This window comes from Podarcis liolepis (genome assembly GCF_965112155.1).
Source record: "Podarcis liolepis genome assembly, chromosome: 1".
NCBI classification, from domain to species: domain Eukaryota; kingdom Metazoa; phylum Chordata; class Lepidosauria; order Squamata; family Lacertidae; genus Podarcis; species Podarcis liolepis.
The window spans coordinates 86,616,928-86,632,759 of record NC_139554.1 but is presented as its reverse complement, the minus strand read 5'-3'; the positions used below and the strand labels follow the sequence as shown (position 1 = coordinate 86,632,759).

General features: G+C 46.1%; 1 protein-coding gene across 20 annotated transcripts in view; it reads right to left on the bottom strand.

The window, feature by feature from the left end:
- TNS1 (tensin 1) overlaps nucleotides 1–15,832 on the bottom strand; it is a 331,981-nt gene that overhangs the window by 249,416 nt on the left and 66,733 nt on the right. The window contains exon 1 of one of the 20 annotated variants that reach the window (XM_083488028.1): nucleotides 4,212–4,326. The exons of the other annotated variants lie outside the window; for them this stretch is intronic. Within the exon in view, the coding sequence (XP_083344154.1) occupies nucleotides 4,212–4,292 (81 nt within the window). The 5' untranslated portion in view covers nucleotides 4,293–4,326. Of the gene's footprint in view, nucleotides 1–4,211; nucleotides 4,327–15,832 lie in introns of those variants that run through there. 20 annotated transcript variants of the gene reach the window in all.

The following is a 15,832-nucleotide window of genomic DNA, read 5'->3' as shown; positions in this document are numbered from 1 at the left end:
GGTAGGGCTTCCAAGCGTTGCTGAAGTGCCACAACCGCGTCGCTGAGCTGCTGCACGGTGTGAGTCAAGGCCTGGTTCTCCTGGGCCAAAGCCACCAGTGCAGCCGCCTGTTCAGCCATGGCCTCTGGCTCTTCCCGAACGCACCCCTACGAAGGGGGAGTGCGGGTGTGGCGGGAGCAAACTGTGCTGGTCCCGGGGGTAAGGTACCGTGAGTGTAGCAGAGTCCACACGAAGAGGGGCGAGGTCCGATGCAGAGAGCCGGGCGGGGAACAGGAACGCTGGAACAGAAGGCGGAGCAGGTAACAGGAACGCCGGATGGTCGGGAACAGGAGGCCGAGCAGGGAACCGGAGTACTGGATAGTCAGGAACAGGAAGCCGAGCAGGGATCAAGAACACAGGTAGGTCCGTAGCCAACAACGACGTTGCTCCCGCAACCTGGGGCCAGGCTGACTGGGCTTTTATCCTCTTCTAAGGCCAGGGGCGGTCCCGGCCCCCAGGAGCCCCGCCTCCTCTGGCCTTAAGGCGAGCACTCCTCCTGGGGGCAACCAGTTCCCTTCGCCTCTCTGCCCTAAGCCTCTGCAGATCAGGAGAGGCCGAAGGGTTACTGGGCCCTGGAGGAGGCTCACCTGTGGCCACTGAGTCGTCAAGCCTCTCTGGGGCCAGAAGGGTTTCACCTGGGGCCAGCTCCTGATGCACTGCCACAGGTGCAGGTTCTTCAGCATCTAGGCCTTGCCCCAGTTCAGCCGGCCCTGGAGGCGGGGACTCTTGTGCAGGCTGGGATTCCTCTGTTTCATCCTCCGAATCGGAATCCCAGGCCATCACACTATGGCTGGGCCTGCTGATCAGAAGGTTGGCAGTTCGAATCCCCGCGATGGGGTGAGCTCCCCTTGCTCTGTCCCATCTCCTGCCAACTTAGCAGTTCGAAAGCATGCCAGTGCAAGTAGATAAATAGGTACCACTGTGGTGGGAAGGTAAACGGTGTTTCCGTGTGCTCTGGTTTCCGCCACAGTGTTCTGTTGTGCCAGAAGCGGTTTAGTCCTGCTGACCACATCATCATCACCATCATCGTCATCATCATCAATTTTATTTATACCCCACCCTCCCCAGCCAAGACCAGGCTCAGGGCAGCTAACAGCCAATAATAAAAACAAGTTGATTGAAATACAAATTAAAAAACAAGATTAAAATACAACATTAAAACATTCAAATGCAGCCTCATCACAGGAGGAGAAAGGAAAAAAGAAAGGGGGGAGGGAATCAAACTGATTCTAAGCCAAAGGCCAGGAGGAACAACTCTGTCTTACAGGCCCTGCGGAAAGAAATCAGATCCCGCAAGATCCTGGTCTCATGAGACAGAGCCGGAGCCAGTGTTGAAAAGGCCCTGGGCTCTGGTTGAGGCTAATCTAACTTCCTTAGGGCCCGGGACCTCTAGAGTGCTGCTATTTATGGACCTTAAGGTCCTCCATGAAATGACCCGGAAAGCTGTCTGCAGACAAACGCTGGCTCCCTTGGGCTGAAACGAGATGAGTACCACAACCCCATAGTCGCCTTTGACTGGTCTTAACCATCCAGGGGTCCTTTACCTTTCCCTTTTTACTTATTCTTTGAATACAGGGTTCGGCTTCCTCTGTACACATGCAAGGAGACTAAGCAAACCATCAAAGGAGTAAGGAACTTTCCCCATGAGTCCAAGGGGACTCTGGGCCTGTAAGTCTCATGAAGGCTGAAACTGTTTAGGTCTCTTGTTCATATATTCAGATTACTCTCCATTTTGACCATAACCAGGAATAGATGGGACAATGGGGAAAGGCTCCTGCGCAAGACAGATCATGGGCCAATTCATGCACAGAGATCTCGACTCAGTGCCCATATTTCAAATGGTTTTCAGGAACCGGAGGGTTCTGGAATTAAAAAAATACATTCCTGACTACTCACAACGCCAGTCAATACAGCAAAGAGAGGGCTCATCTACATTTGCATGCATCCCATGCCTAGAAAGCATGGCTCCAATCAGTTTTCCCCTTGCCCAACTCGTTTCCCAAGGAAAACTCACTCTTTAGTGCTAGATCGGCGCAAATGCCAGTCCAGAGAAAACCTGAATTGCTGTTTGCTCTGATTTAACACTAAGGAGCAGTTTTCCTCAAGGGAGAAAGCAGCGGCACAATGGGATGTGTGGATAAGCATAGCTTGTAGGAAATGCTTTTGTGAATCGGCACTCGTGAGTCTATCCCTCTGCTTGCTTCTGTTTCTTTAGGGAGACATCTAAAACTTAACAAAAAATCTGCCACTGTTTCTCCATGGTTTACCACCTCACTTTGCAAGAATAGCAAGAGCAAGAATAGCTCACATCTTTATTACTGTGGAGTAACTAATATGAGGTAGTGTTGGAAACAGACCCCAACAACACTGGCTCTTCCACCCAGATTTGAGAACCTGATGATCCATCGCCACTCTCTCCCCCTGAAAGGCCACTTCAGAACCCAGGCCAATTTTGGCAGTTGCAGAGTCCCCCCACTCCCACTTCTTCTTGGCTTCTTTCTGTCCTCCAACTACCCACCTCCCCCCCCACGTCTTTGGGACCACCCAAAGCATCGCTATGGCAACAAAGCGATGTCACAAACAGCGGGTTGTAACTGTAGGGACCAGGCAGACAGGCTCCGCTCTGGAGAAGCAGAGTTCTCTTTTCATGCAAATGTTTGTCCGATTAGTTATGTCCCAAAGCCCATTCCCGCCCCCCTTCCAGGCTGAGCAGCTACGGAGCAAATCCTGCCTTGTTACAAATGGGTCTCAGGGTGGCCTTCCAAGTCACTGGGCCAAACTGTATCAAGATCTGGCCAGCAGGATTACTAGATGAAGTATTGGAAGGAAGCACAAATAATGCTCTTTAAAAACAGAATTATTTTTGGCATCTCTGTTTTCCTGCCTGTGGAAGCACCTAACCTGTGGTATTTTCCCACTGGCTGCTTCTCTCCCATAACAATGGTGCCTCGGGTTACAGACACTTCAGGTTACATACGCTTCAGGTTACACACTCCGCTAACCCAGAAATAGTGCTTCAGGTTAAGAACTTTGCTTCAGGATGAGAACAGAAATCGTGCAGCGGCAGCGGGAGGCCCATTAGCTAAAGTGGTACCTCAGGTTAAGAACAGTTTCAGGTTAAGAACGGACCTACAGAACAAATTAAGTTCTTAACCCGAGGTACCACTGTAAATCAGAAATCTTGCTTATTCTCACACAAGCCACGTGCAGCAGGTTACCTGACCTACAGGACATGGAAAAGAAATAGGTGGCCAGAGATTATCCTAGCTTCGACACTCACTCGTGTACAGCAGGTCACATGCACGTCTCCAATATGATCGGTCATGATGCCTGGAAGGGGCTTAAAACAGCCAGATCCACTTCTAGATATTGGTGCCACCGTCGTGCGTCCCAGGATGCAACTGCAAAACACCTTTCTAGCCTAGTGGGTGGTCTCCAATATGTCATGCTCAGGTTTCCACAGTTCCAAATACCCATCCACTATCTGCATTAATAGATCGCCTCCAAATGACCATAGAGGCTCTCTCAGTGAGAACAGTTCGTTTTGCCCTCCCTTTCGCTGCAAAACCGGTAAAGAAAGGGGCGAGCGATCTGGTTCTCACAAGCGCCGGGAAAACAGTGAAAAGTCAATTTCCCCCTCACGTGAAAACTAATGGCATTTTAAACAGGGGAGAAAGGAAGAAAATGCTTCTAAGCCCGACATCCCCGGCTTCCCTGCAGTGTTCTCCAGTGGCACAGCGAGCCGGATAGCTGGACATCTGCTTCACAGCAAGCATCAAAGGCTTTCCTTGCAAAGTCACATCCAGATGGAATCCTTTAGGAGGGTTTTCCTCTCCTTTTCCCGATCCTCGTCTCCCTTTCCAATCCCTGAGAGGCAGTCTTTGAAATCCATCCATCAACTGGCATTAACACATGGATGCACACACACACACACACACACACACGAAGAAACAAACACAAAGCTCTCCCACGACATCCCCTCCTTCCTCCTCTACAGTTGCCCTGTTTGGAAATGCGGTCAAAAGTGGAATGAAACACTCCTGCCCAGTAACTGCAACCCCTCGACCAGAAGCCCGGCTTCGCTTTGCAACACAACCAAAAGCAAGCACCTTGGGAGTAAGGCGAGGGAGGAAAATGATGCTGCGGGATGTCGTCGAAAGACATCTACGTACCCAAAGCATGCAAGACAGGCAAACCCAGGTCATCCTGTCACCAGATCGGCCCTTTGGGAGACTCAGTGAAACCGACAGCATAACAGCATCAGCTCAGCACATCCTCCGCGCAGCCAAGGGGTAGGAGGACTAGGCAGAGGAAAGGAGAAAGTGCGAGGCTTTCCAGCCAACAGCAACGTCTGGGCATGTGCCTCTCAGCCGCTGCTGCCTCTTCGCCTTCCCTTGCCTGGTGTCACCGTGGATTCCTCTCCTTGCTTCTTCTTGGGTCAGCTCCTTCACCTCCAAAGGAAAGGGGGAGGGGCGGTGCCTCTGGAGAAACCCTCTCTTTATGGCTGCAGACCCCTCCCCTCCAGGCCCCTCCTCGATGGGCAGCTGCATAACTTTGCCGCGCTTTTATATAGTTTAATGGTTGAAAGGCTGCCGAGTTTCAGCTGCAGCCCCATCCCCACAAGAGAAGCAAAGGGAGGAGGAGGAGGAGGAGGGAAGGAGAAATGAAACACAGTGCTATGCTCCTCCGGGGGAAGCTGGGGCTGGCGAAGCACGAAAGGACACTGAAGTCGTGTTCAGGAGAGTCTAGCAGATTTAGACCCACAACCCATGAGCAATAAAATCCTTATTGTGGGAAGCCTGTCTCCGAACCAGCGGCAGGCTATCTGAGCATTAAATATGACAAAATCAATCTCCAGGACTGAATTCTTCTGGATGGTGGTGGGAGTGTCGCACCATCTCTAAATACGAACAGCACCTAGCATCATTTTGGTGTTAAATGAAGGCTAACTTGTAGCAGCAGATATTCATGCCAGAGGCTTTGATTGTTTATGGAATTTGGTTTCTGGCCAGTCGCTATTTATGCCAAAATTTGGCATTTGAGTTAAGTTCCACTGCAAAAGCAACCGATTTGCCATGAATTCACTTGTAGGGCTTGGGTTTGAGGGATGAAAAGAGGTCTGGATCTTTTGGCTGCACTTCTTTTAACTCAACAAGCACAATCATTGCAGTCTAAATATCAACATCAGATATCTGAATTAGGATTTTGATAAAAAAAAATTATGACAGAAATCATTATGGCGAAGTTTGCCTTTTGAAGGTAGGGATTAGCATAGCCCTATGCTATGTGGAAATGCAAAAAGGAAGAAAGTGCTTGAAAAAGAGATAAATACATATTCTCTTAATTGGTTTTGGAAGCTTGCCAAATGCATTCTGCTTCTGGAAAATAAGGTGCGTGCATTAACTTTCCTGCATTTTTTGCAAGCACCTTAAGACAGGTGGACACATTCATACTTCCCGCCCCGCTCAAAAAGCAAGTCTAATTGGCTCTTGGTTTCAGCCTTAGATATCTCTTAATTCCAATTCCTGCCATACACAATACCCAACATAAAGAAACAGCTGTCAAACCACGTTGCCCCAGGTTAATGTGCCTCTAGGCCCTAGGCCAGAGGCTTTCAACCTTTCTGAGTCCACAGCTCCATTAACCAACTACATTCTTTCTACGGCACCCCTGTGGGGATCAGGAGCCCAGTTATGTCACCTCTTGCCTGCAGAGCTGGCAGTCTCTCACTCTTTTTTGAACACCCACCCTTGTGGAGTGTTCCCCCAGCCTCCTTTCCTCTCCACTCTCCTTGTGAGTCCTCCAGGCAGCCGCTGCTGTTGCCCCTGGTCTCTGAGCTGCCTACCCGTCCCCTAACACCCCAAAGAGAGATTCCTTCTGGAAGCACCATTCACCTATGGAGCTTATAGTCAGGGCTGCTACAATAAACAGCTGTGCAAGGCTTGGAGAGGCAGAGATGTAAGAGAGCATCAGGGGAGGGAGGTAAGGAAAAAGAGACAGAGGCCAGTGATGCCCATGGCACCCTTAACCATCATTCAAGGCACCCCAGGGTACCATGGCACACTGGTTGAAATCCACTGCCTCAATATGCAGCAGAGAGGCAACTCCTCCCATTCACACTCCACTTGCTAAAACTAGACAGCAGCATGAGACGGAAAGAAGAATATAAACTTGCTACAAATAGGTGAGTTGGCACACACAGAGACACACACAAACCAAGGACAACTAGCTGGTGGAAGAAGAAGAAGCCTTAATTTGGCAAATCTGGAGCAGCTGAATTGACCACATGGGTCCTCCTCACTCTCCTACTAGCTCAGTGCTGACTGTTCTTTTTTCTTGGGCTTCCTTGAGCCTGCTGCCTTGGCGTTGCCGGGTCCTGCCAATTGAGATCCCTTATTAAAAACAGCTTGGGCCTGGAAGTGTGTTTCCCCCTGAACGGCCATGCTTACATTTGGTTCATATTTCCTTCCAGCAACACACAGAATTCGGTTCACGTTCGATTTCCAGATTAGACAAGCCTTGGAAACGCAGCAGGGGGTGGACCAGTGATTGCCAGCTTTGAAAGAAAGGAGTAAATGTGGGGGAGAAAAGAGAAAAGCTTTGAGAGAGAGAGGGACAAAGACTTAGGTGGGTTGGCTGATGTGCTGTACAATCTTAACTGAGCTAAAAGACCTAGACCTATGAGCCCTGAAATTGATATGGGGAGGGTCTGTAGCTCACTGGCAGAACACATTATTTGCATCCAAAAGGTCCCAGATTCAATCACCACCATCTCCAGTTTAAAAAGTTTAGCAGGGCTGCAGAAGAAAATGTCTGAGTCCTTGAGAGCTGCTACCAGTCAGAGTAGACCATGCTGAGCTAGATAAACTAATGATCTGGCTCCGTATAAGGCAGTTTATTATTGGCCAATTATTGGCCAATAAATGCAGCCTTGCAAATATGCCTACAGACATTCCTAGCCTGCCTGTCTATATATACCTACACCTGTGGCAAATGGGCAGCCCAAAGGCAGGGAGGGGACTTTCAGTTTACAAAAACTTCTTTGCTTGGGCACCTGAAGGAACAACTTACTGTCCTAAGTGAACAGTCTGGGGACAAAGTCTGAAACTACAGGACACTGATATCACTGTCTCTGTGGGATCCATATGAATTTCCTACAGCCCACATCAAGCAGATGGTTGCATGAAGGAGCTCCTTGAAGAATGCTGCCCAGTGAGTCATTCACCTGTGCCAGTGGTTCTCAAAGGGTGTGGTGCACCACACTGATGAGCCAGGAGAGGATGGCAATTGTAGCAGGAAGATTCAAGGACAATCATAGAAACTTTTAAACATTTCAGAATATTATAGTATACTGACAAAACAAAAAAAATTCTTATTTACATAATATGGATACAGTACATATCTTTTCAAAATGAGAGCATCAAGTATGTGGGAATGATTCATGTTCGTAGCTGCATTGATTTATAGTTTCTGGGTGTCCCATGATCATATTATAAAGTAGTTGTGTTCTGTGTTGTTTCTTTTTGTTTTTCAATGTATTTCTTATCAATAAAAAAAAATGTTGTGGTGAAAGCAAATTTTTATTCTGAAAGTAGGGCCCAGAGAAACAAGTTTGAGAACCACAAGCCTATGCCATCAGTTGCCTCTGGCCCAGTGGCTTTGGCCTCTGGCTACTGCAGAATTGACATTGGCTTAGATCTGTCATGGCCATTCAACATTCATCTTCATCTGATAGAACCAAACCCACAACTGGGTCATGTCCCAATGTAATGTAGCTCGTATATCAGCAGCACCATTTCCTTCCTCTGGTGGTATTGCTTTTTAAAGAGGAGAATGAGATTAGGGAGGGTTGAAGAAGGAAAGTGAAGTGGGGAGGGACAGAGAGAAAATGAGAAAGATAGCTGGCTTGCAAACAAGATGGTCCCAAGCCTTGGGCTGGGACAAAATGGTGAGCCCCAGACACCAGTGAAGTAAAGTACCACTATAAACAACTCACTAGAGCTTACCACATCAGGACAAAGCCCAATAGGCCCAGTTTATCCCTGGGTTTAAGGATTTCTTCCAGAATATGTCAGTGTTTCCTGTGCACCAATGGAGCAAGCTCAACTTACAGTTCAATGAATAAATGCTGCCACACACACAAAACGGCTGCCACACAGTTAGCTCTCCATCTCCTTCCGGAACATTCTAAAAGAATTTACCTATCTCAATGTCACTGCCATCACTTACTTCCCCGAAGCCCTATTGCCAGCAGCCATTGATGGGAACTGTGGTGGTAGGAAAACTCAGAAATGTCATACCATGGGTTAAGTTCTACTAGACATTATGAACCAGGAGCTAAACACTGATATGATCATAGCACAGCTACCACTGGACGGGCCTATGGACATTTTCCCTGCTGCTGATTTCTCCAGGTACAGGACTCTAAAGGAATTTAAAGGCAGCACTGAAGACATCTCAAACATTTGATCCATTTAACAGGAGATTATACTTTTGCCATGTATGTCTCAGGTTCTGTTGTGCTACTGACACAAAACAGGAAGTCCACACCAGAGATAGTTAGAGTACATATCTATTAATATAGGCTACATTCACACCATCTATTTAAATTGTTGTTGTTGTTGCTAAAGCACTATGACACCACTTTAAACAGCCATGGCTTTCTCCAGAGAATTCTGGGAGCTATAGTTTGTTTAAAGATGCTGAGAGTTTTTAGGAGACCCCTATTCCCCCTCACAGAGCTATGATTCCCAGAGTTCCTGTGAAGAGGGATTTGGTTGTTAAAAGCCATGCTGGGAAATGTAGCTCTGAAATGGGAATAGGGGTCTCAGGGCCCTTAACAAACTATAGCTCCTCGAATTCTTTAGGGGAAGCCATGACTGCTTAAAGTGCTACTGTAATGCTTTAAATAGATGGGGTGGATGTGGCCATAATCACACAAGTGGGATTCCTGCAAAGTTGCAGCATGAAAATCCTAGGTGCCTACAGGGCCATCTCTTAAAATAAAGTACATCTGGCGCTTCTATTAATTACTTCATTTATACAGTTGCCCCACTCTTTCTCACAACATTTTCAAGACCAGGTTAGGGCAAGAGACATGTCGTGCCAGAGTCCGCTCCATTTGCTGTGCTGCCTGACACAATGAGACCTTCCAACAAAACCAGAGCAGGCAGCAGGCCTGGAGGACGAGGGACCTCACTCGCCAAGCCCTGTCTGTGAAACCACAACAATGCCGCCTTTTATCCAGTACCACAGCAGGGGAGAGAGGAACCACCACAGCTCTGCCTTTCCTTTCCCTCTGCTCCTTCCAAACCGCAACCCCAGTCACGGCAAGCCCCAGCATGGAGATATCAGTCAATGAAATGGCTTTGCAGATTCTGGTGGATAAAACCTAGATTTTGGCATCTTTAGGGAATTTAATGGTCTGTCATCCAAATTAAAGAAATCTTAGTCAATTAATTGCAGGGGTTTCATTTGTTTAATTGACTAATCAATTGTTTGGGTTGAATATGCCATTGTTATCATCCTGGCATCAAGTTGGGGCTTAATTCATTTGCCCAGGCTTTCCAAGTTTTGTAAGCTGATTAGGGCTTAATCTGCTCTGTTGTTTTCAGCTGCTTTATTTGTTTCATGGTGCATTTCAGTATGTATCATTATTATTTCATTATTTGATTGAGTTGTTTTACTCTGTGTTCTGTATATTGCCCTGCTATCTGTACTGACGAATGTCAGATTCTACACATGTTTAATAAAACAAATTAGATACTTATTTTTTATTTGTTTAGCGGGGAAAATTCTCAATCTTTTTATAATCAAAAGAAGTTAAAACTGATTTCTAAAATACTGTAGTAATAAAGTACAATACAATACAGTAATAATAAAATAAAATCAATGTGAGTAAACAGTGAAACCACTAGAATTTGTGTGGCACTATATTGTGTATTTCTTTTCATTGAACACTCTTTCTGTTTATTTTCTTTAAATAAAAAAAATTCTGTATGCCTTAATTACAATTATGAAATGTATCAGCTCCTTCTTTCTATCTTTTCGTTCTCTTCTCCTTTTCTCACCTTTCTTGTCCTTTACCCTCTTTTTCTTCTCTTTTGTTCTCCCATTATCTTAAATACATGCTGTATCTTTTTTGATGGACCTTACACATGGGTGTAACCAAGGGTGGGCAGGGGGCAGCTCCCTACCCCCACCCCGATCAAGTAAAACAACAGAAATACTTAACTAACTGACCAGTCACATCGGTTCTGCCTCCCCTAACAAAAATCCTGGCTACACCAATGACCTTACATGACTTTTACTTTTTGATGACCTGTTGCCATCTATGTCTTTTCTTTATCTATCTATCTATCTATCTATCTATCTATATATATATATATATATATATATATATATATATATAATGTGGGTTTTTAAAGGAGGAAACATAAAAATCCTGAAGCAAACATATTTTGATGTTCTTTTGGTGGAGACATAAATGTGTGGGAGCAGACATGTCTTAGAAGCATTTGCGTCTGTTTGACGGGGAAGAAGAAATATCTCTTCTGAAACTGTGTTTCTATTTTAATTATTTAAAAAATCAAAACAAAATCTGCTGTCCACTTAACTGGGATACCTTATCAATCCATCAAGAGTGATTTTTTATTAACTCTAACTGGTTAAATGTTGGAACTCCAACCTATGGGCAGCGGGAGCATATCTAGACTCACAAAAGGCATATATATATCCCATCATGCCCAGTGCAAAATGAATTTGGAAAGTTAAGGGGAAATCCCTTTAAACCAGCCTTTGCCTGAATGGGACTGATAAGAGTTACAGGCCAAAGCATCTGGAAGACACCAGATGGTTGAAGGCTACCTTAAGCAGGGCTACTCTGTAAGTAAGAAAGGTACCCTGGAGAACTCAGCAGCCCATTCAAGGTACGTGAGGTTCCCAGGTCCTCTCAAGAAAGAGAAGGTGGTGTTTCAATATCCCTCTACACGTGTGTCTTGAAGAATGCATGGCAAAAGAGGAGAAAGGGCAAGGGAAACCAAATAAAAGCACTTTTTGTGTATTCTCTCCCACCTATATCAATGTCCCTTTAAGTCATTCCGAAAATGAAAGCTGGTAAAACAAGATTCAATATTTTGCATTTTGCATTCAAGGCGCTTATCACTGCCAAGTTTTAGGGCTAAACAGTAGGTTTCATTCAGCTCTGTTCAGAAGTTCTGATTGTAATTGACTTGCAGCTGACATCTTGGCAAGCTTATCCTGCTAATTAACTTGCAAGGGAGCTCTAGTCTTGGGTAGCACTTGCAACTCAGCTCATGAAAAGGGCACTTGCTGTGCTCTTCCTAATTGCCAGTAGCATCATCAACTCAGATGGGACTGGAGAACCTGCTTATCATTGCACCTAGGTGAAAACAACTATTTGCATTTTTCTGATCCATTATAGCACCCAATTGCACCTAGCCTAGATTTCTAGTTAGAGATGGCAACCCCAGAGTAGGTTCCTGCTATCATAAAGGAGCCATTTTTACTGACGCCATCCCTAAAGGAAGTTCTTGCTAAGGAAAACAGAGGCATGCTTCAGATTTCCTCCATGCAAAATGTACACATTCTAAAGATCCTGGCCAAACATATGACTGAATTATTATCCTTGGATTATCCTTCTCTTTTCCTAGTTTCCCCACAACCTGTCCAAAATGAAACTGCAGTAGATCTGGTCCTGAACAGGTTCAGAAACCTACACTAGATATCCAAGGTCCTCATGCTCATTCTATGTCAGAATTTCCTAGAATTCAAAGTATCCCCGACAGATGCCTCACAGCCTGTGCACACACCACACATTTTAAGCATATTTAAAGCACATTACTACCCAACAAGGAATCCTGGGAACTGTAGTTTGTTATGGGTGCTGGGAACTAGAACTATGTGAGGAATAAACTACAGTTCCCAAGATTCTTTGGGGAAGTCATGTGTTTTAAATGCTTGCTGTGGACGCAGCCACAGTCCCACTCAATGATTTTGAGAGAGTCCACAAAGTCTCTAACAGAGTCACAATTCAGGGTGATCACATTGCATTGATATGCCTTTGTCCTGGGGAATGGGAAAATGCAGAGAAAATCTTGATTTAGAGCCTTGAAACAAACAGTGCTGGAGGCCATAAGGTGGATCCTGAGTGCTCTCTCCCATCCACTTTTTTTTTTTTGGTTCCCTGCCTCCCTCTCGGTTTACAGCTGTGCTATCAAAGAGCCAGCTCATTAAAGCCCTTTATCACCTCATAAGTGCTTTTACTGCTGTTTCCCCTCCTATTAAAAAAAAACTTTACAAAGTGATAGTTGTAGCCAATGCAGTTCATTGCCCAGCTGATCTCATTACATGATGGGACAGCCTCCTCCCACATCCCTGCCCCAAAGCACAAGGGAGACAGGAAAGAAGGCTATAGGCAACAGTTGCCAAACTGGAGACTTGAAGACCATACTAATATCTTGGGAAGAGGACACAAATGCTGTGCCTCCCCAGTAGCCTGTTCATTCCCTCCATCTCCTACCTTCTTTTGCATGCTGCCTTATAACAGAGTCGTACAGCTCAGTCGGTAGAGCATGAGACTCTCAATCTCAGGGTCGTGGGTTTGAGTTCCACTTTGGGTGAAAGATTCCTGAATTGCAGGGGTTTGGACTATATGACCGTCCGTTGTCCCTTCTAACTCCACAAATCGGTGATTCTGTGTTTTGCCCATGTTGTAGATAGGGGAATGCAGCCCGAGATATATCCGCTTCCTTAAAACCACAGCATCTCATCTCCTACACTAGGGATGGAGAACCTTTCTCAGTATGACAGAGCCACATTCCCTCATGGGCGACCTTTCAGGGACCACATGCCAGTGCTGGCCAGGACCAGAAGGAAAGGTGGGTGGAGCAACAGGTGAGACTCTTGACAGTCCAAGTCAGAGGCTTCTACATGCACCCATGTTCCACGCAAATCTCTCCTTCTTCCCTCCAGGTGAGTAAGAGGCATTGTCATAGTTCAAAGGCACATTCCAGACAGGCAAAAGGTGGGCATGGAGAAGGACTGTTGAGGGGCATAGCGTGGGGTTAGGAATGTGGACTGGGAAGTGGAGAAGGACTGGGAAGACTCCTAAGGGCCAGGTAGAGAGGTCCGGAGGGCAATATTCAGCTGCTGGGCGCAAGGTTCCCCACCCGTGTCTTACACCAACGCACAATGCAAATACAGAAAGGTCAAAATAAAGAGTGCAAATGGTGGGTGGTTACGTGCAAAGCAAATGTTGCATGCAAACAGCAAACAGAAGAAAAAACTATGGCAATATATGCCAAGAACAAAATAGAACTGCTTGAGGGAGATGGGAGGCAATGCATACAACAGGCCATCAAGAATGCAGTTTCCATCACTCCCAGTATCAGAAAAGCTGGTATTACACCTATTGGTTTCCTGCTTCTACCAAAGGCCTGTGGAACAAGGCTTCCCATTCATCTGCAAGTACAGAAGGAAGGAGGATTCAGTGCCACATCCAGAGACTCCAAAATAAACTAGTGCTGGTCCCACTCAACTCTTTGGCTGCAAGATATTTGTTTTTAAAATAACATAATTGCAATTTTACAATGGATTAACTATCAGAATTTTCATAACACAATTGGGCATTGATAGAACATTAAGTCACTTGAAGGTGGGAAAGACTTACTGTCTAAAACCCTGGCGGTCTCATGCAACAAACCCACCTTTTGCTGTAAGGAAAGCAAGGGGGTGCACTGAAAAGTGTGGGGTAATACTTGCTTTGATGCAACATCATCTACTCTCCCCACAAATAAATCGGGCTGAATGATAATTCATTAGCAAACACTGTCTATTGCCTAGGCAAACAAATCAGGCTGAACTCTCAATAAATAGATCATCTGGAAGTGGCCACAGAGGTACCAAAATATCTAGGGCAGTAACTAACAGCAGCGATGGTCAATTGGTATTCATATGGACCAGACCAGACCTGGCCCCCAAAGTAACTTCACATAACCCCAGTGGTCATTCTATTCTATAGAATAGAAACTTGAAAGTATGGCAGGAAAAAAAGTGTTCAAGTTATTGCATCAATAACTCATGTGCAAAGACGAACAACTACTGTCCATCTGCCTCTTGAAAAGATTGTGCAGGAAGCACATTAGCTACTTCCTAGCTCTGCCACCCCCACCCCCCAAATCATGATCTACAATCCACGTGCATGTGTTCCACTGCTGTGGAGTTCTTACTACTAGTGCCAACTTTTAGAACCTGACCATCCACAAAGAGCTGAGATTGTATGTCAAAATACCCATTACCAGACTATTGCCTGAAGAATAGTGTGATTCCCAAGAAACTGGCCATCCTCCAGCTTACAATGAACAAAGGAAAATATTGAATAAATTACAGAGCACTCAGAACCAGATGAAATTCAAAATGGCAGCTGAAATCAGGCTCACAAGACACTGGAACTGCTGGGTGGAATTCTTCCTACGACTTTTGCATGAGCTCCAGGAGAAGAGTAGCATGCAAACATAATAAACAAATGTGAAAGGGGTCCCCTTCCCCCTCACCACCACCTCTTTCTCTCTTGAGAGATACTCCAACCCTATAAGGAGGGAGATGAATACACTCAGGCAATATTTCATCAAAGGGGCAGGAGGATGAAATTTTCAGGCCTATTTGGCTCAACACATAAATGTATCATCTTTGTTTAAAAAAAATAATAATAAAGAGGTCCACCCTGCTCCCCAACCCAGATCCTTTAAGAAGACCCTAATGAAGGTTTCAAATGGGAGACTTCATTACACTCTGAGCATCAAAAGGAGCTGATCCAACCAACAAGACCCCCTTGCTGGGCCAAGAGGCTATTTGGACCCCTCATCAATCAGCACTGGCTCACTAATTACCTTTAATGACAGCCCAGGTGTCCTGTTGTAAGGGCCAAGGAGCCAGCTAGACCACTTCGTCGCTCCCGCCTGCTCTATAAATCTTAGCCCCGGCGCATTCACCAGCATAATGGATCCAGGCTGCCCTTTGGTGCTCTTCTGAGGGGAAGGGTCAAGAGGCAGGGGGGTGAGGGTGCAGTTCATTAGCATGATTTAGGGAATCATTAAGAGGTGTAATGGGGAGAACTGCAGATTAGCCATTATTGCATTCCCCCTCCGCCAGGAATGACTCCAGCCACCTAGCAACCAAGAGGCTGGGGGGGGGGAGAGAGAAACTGGAGACACAGGCAATCCCAATTCGCAGTTGCATCGGGCACTCCACTTTTCACCCCTTCTTGCACAAACTGGCTGTGCATGCGTGCGCTTTGTCATTTTGCCATGTCTCAAAATAGCATGGGGAGCAGCATTTGGGGGACACCCTCTTCCCTCAGATTAGTAATCTGTCCCAATGTCAAGGGAGACCATGCAGTCATTGCAAGGGAAGTCCTCCAGCTTAGTTTATCTGCAGCTGCTGTAGAAGAGGGGTGAAAGAATGTTTTGCAGCTCAAAGGTCACATTTCCCTCTGAGGGTCCCATGCTGGTGGGGGGGCTGGGCCAAAAGCAAGAATGGGTAAAACTACAAATGCTAATGTTACCTTTCTGCAGGCATTCCCATACCCTTTCTAGGCAAGCAAGGGGCATTCTGGGCATTCATGTTCCAGCCAGGCAAAAAATATTCAAGGTGCATAGCAGGACCAGTGAGGGGTGTGGCCTGGGAAGAGTTCTGAGGGCCAGAACGAAAGGCCAGGAGGGTCTGAGGCTCCCCATCCATGCTGTAGCATGTTCCCTGTGAGATGGGTTGTTAA